Source organism: Palaemon carinicauda, chromosome 12 (genome assembly GCF_036898095.1).
Source record: "Palaemon carinicauda isolate YSFRI2023 chromosome 12, ASM3689809v2, whole genome shotgun sequence".
In the NCBI taxonomy this organism is placed as follows: Eukaryota; Metazoa; Arthropoda; class Malacostraca; order Decapoda; family Palaemonidae; genus Palaemon; species Palaemon carinicauda.
The window spans coordinates 130412168-130415255 of record NC_090736.1 but is presented as its reverse complement, the minus strand read 5'-3'; the positions used below and the strand labels follow the sequence as shown (position 1 = coordinate 130415255).

Here is a 3088-nt window from a genome sequence, read left to right as displayed (position 1 = left end):
AATATTTTTTTTAGAAATGAATGATAATTGGGTATACTTTCTGAGGGTTTGTATTAAGCAGATGGACATGGCTGGAAACCTCTGTTACATGCATACAATATATATATATATATATATATATACATATATATAGAAAAATATATAGACTTATATATAGATAACTAGACATATAGATACACACACACACACACACACATATATATATATATATACATATACATATAGACATATATATATATATATATATATTTATATATATATATATATATATATATATTATACGTCCTTGCACAAATTGGATATCCAATAACATTTTATATAACAGAATAAGGATGAATTAAAATTCTTCTTTTATTCCTTTCTTCGGTACAATTTCATAGAAAATTTCTATATCATAGATTCCAATGTAGGACTACTTTCCGCTTTTCTAATATCAATATACACTGAGAATTGTAATCCTACATACAATATGAAAAAAAAAATAGATACATATAGACATATAAGTGCCTCGTGAGAAGTTAGAAAATGAATTTTTTAATTTACGAAAGTTGAAAAAAAAAATTAATTTACGAAAGTTGAAAAAAAAAATTAATTTACGAAAGTTGAAAAAAAAATTAATTTACGAAAGTTAAAAAAACTTTTTTAATTTACGAAAGAAAATATAGAAGAGAAAAGGTTGCAGCCTTCTAATGACGACCGGTTTTCTCACCTGATCTCCCCGTTCCCATTCTAGCGCTGGTGACGGAGGCGCGGCCGTTGAACGCACTGGAAGTGAGGGCCGATCCGGTCCTCAAACTCGGACCAGGGCACACCCGACCTATGCCCCCGCTGCTGCTGGAGGCTCCGACAACAGACACCGCCGCTGAGGGGCTGCTACTTACGGTCGGGAGGATGGTCGGGATCGGGGAAGGAAGCGACACGTGTTGGGGAAGTGACACGTGCGGTGAAGTGGACGGCGACGATGATGATCCTCCCCCTCCTCCTCCTCCTCCTCCTCCCCCTCTGGAGGACAAGAGAGGCAGCGGCGGCGGCGGAGGCAGCGGAGACGGTGAGAGGGGCCGCGACAAAACCCTCGAATCCGAGAGGAACACCGCCGGGAGATGCACTGCGGTAGGGTCCGGCGGCGATGACCAGGACACAGGTAGCGGGATGACGGAGAGTTCAGGCGCCACGGTCGTCTGTGTTTCACACGGGGGCGCGATGATGACCTCGGGCGACGCGGCCGAAGAGGAGTCCGAAGGCGGGTGGTCCGAGGGCGGGATCCAGCTGGCGGGCGATGACGGCCTCTTGGAAGGAGAAGGTTGGGAGGAAAGGGGCACTGTGGAGGGCATAAAGGACGACAGGGGCTGTGTTCCTTCCGGCGGATTCTACGCTCGTCCTTAAAAAGGGGGTCACCGGATTTAGGACAACATTCGCATGTGTCACGGAGGCTGAACAGGTGTTATCGGCGACAACTAATCACTGGTATAATATTCTATATTCTATCTAAAAGAATATAGACAAGCACGAGAGATAGAGGGAAAGAGACAGAGAGAGAGAGAAAGAGAGAGAGAGCGAGAGAGATAAAGAGATCCGTCTCTCACTTCCTTCAGTGCCAACAGACCTGGCCTGACCTTACGAAACACGAGACCTTACACATTGTTCTTTTAACATTTCCCGTTATCGGATATAGCTGCCACGTCTGAGGTCTCTTAATCACTGGAAACGATTTTTATTGAACCAGATAAGTCTCATGGATAACCAAAAGGATTAATTATCAGGCGTCCGAGTTGAATCCTGCCACGCGGTTTGGCCCAAGCGGATGACGGAGTCTGCCTGCCGGTCGCAGCTGATGCTTGAGTGTGAATAAGCTCGAAGGTGAAACTTTGCTCCCTTATATACTTGCCATTTTGTCATTCCTTCCACGGTCTCCAGTGCCGCTTTGTGAAGAGAATCTGCCACGGTTTCACTCAGCCTCGACGCACATTTACGCCAAAGTCGAGCTTGTTTTTCGTTAGATCGACCCTCTGGAAGACCCTCGCGACTGCTTTTCTTCTTCTTCTGGTAATGAGTGCCCAAGATGCTCTCTCGGACCAGCATGCACCACCTCTGCCCCCTTTCGCCCACTGCCGCATGAACTTTACAGAGACGAAACAAACCGAAACGCTTCCAGAGGATAGTGGGAAAGCTCCCTGTGGGTGTGTGTGTGTGTGTGGTGTGGGGCTTCGAGTGTGGGAACAGACCAGGTGGTGGCCCTGGAGGTTGGCGGCGTGGCGGAACATTTTCCACACACCGCCGACCTGATCACGCTAATATGAACCAATACTTGCACACAACACGTAAAGCCAGATTTTTACTACGATTATCTCCTTCTCTCTATCTCCCTTTTTTTAACCCTCTATTACACGCTGGTAAACTTTAAGTTTGCTTTACTGCGATATCAACTTCCTTCCAGTGGGATGGAATGGGCTGTTCCTTACCAAAGCCCCTTCACCTACTTTATAAAGAGCAGGAGGTGGTGGAAAAAAGAAGAAAAAGAGAGAGAGAGAGAGAGAGAGAGAGAGAGAGAGAGAGAGAGAGAGAGAGGGGGGGGGAGAAATAAGCGAAGGGGCAGCCTCTCTGACGAAAAATCACCCGGCAGGCGATCGCCTGTAATTGGAACCTTCCGAAAAGGAGGTAAACATACATGTAATCAATTACTTATTACCCGGCCATTTCTTTACCTTTAAGACCTTTTCGGGCTTCTTTCTTCATCCAACACCCTTCATTCTCTTTTTTTTCCTCTTTCAACAGCAGGATTAGGATGAGAATGAGGATGGGTTAGGAGGAGAGATAAAAAAAAAAAAAAAAAAAAAAAAAAAAAAGCCTAGCTGGATGTTAATGCCAGAGGGATGATCCTTACAGCCAGAAGACGAGTAATAATCAGTAATCGAAGCTGGCACTAGTTAAGGGGCTCTCTTATCGCTGGAACATGGAGTCTGCAAGCTGCTGTGGAGGTCAATGCTATCTGATCCCTGTGTTGGGGGGAAGGGGAGGAGGTTGGAGGGGGGCTGGGCTGGGATTAGGTTAAGGGGAGGAGGGGTAAGGAGGAAAGGGAGAGAGGAAGATA

The 3088-nt window shown here is 45.7% G+C and overlaps 1 protein-coding gene across 1 annotated transcript in view; it reads right to left on the bottom strand.

Moving 5' to 3' along the window:
• LOC137650637 (nuclear receptor subfamily 2 group E member 1-like) overlaps positions 1-1384 on the bottom strand; it is a 166990-nt gene extending 165606 nt beyond the window's left edge. Inside the window, exon 1 of the mRNA XM_068383824.1 lies at positions 710-1384. Coding sequence (XP_068239925.1) covers positions 710-1331 — 622 coding nt within the window. The 5' untranslated portion in view covers positions 1332-1384. The remainder of the gene's footprint in view (positions 1-709) is intronic.
• Positions 1385-3088: the final 1704 nt, after the last annotated feature.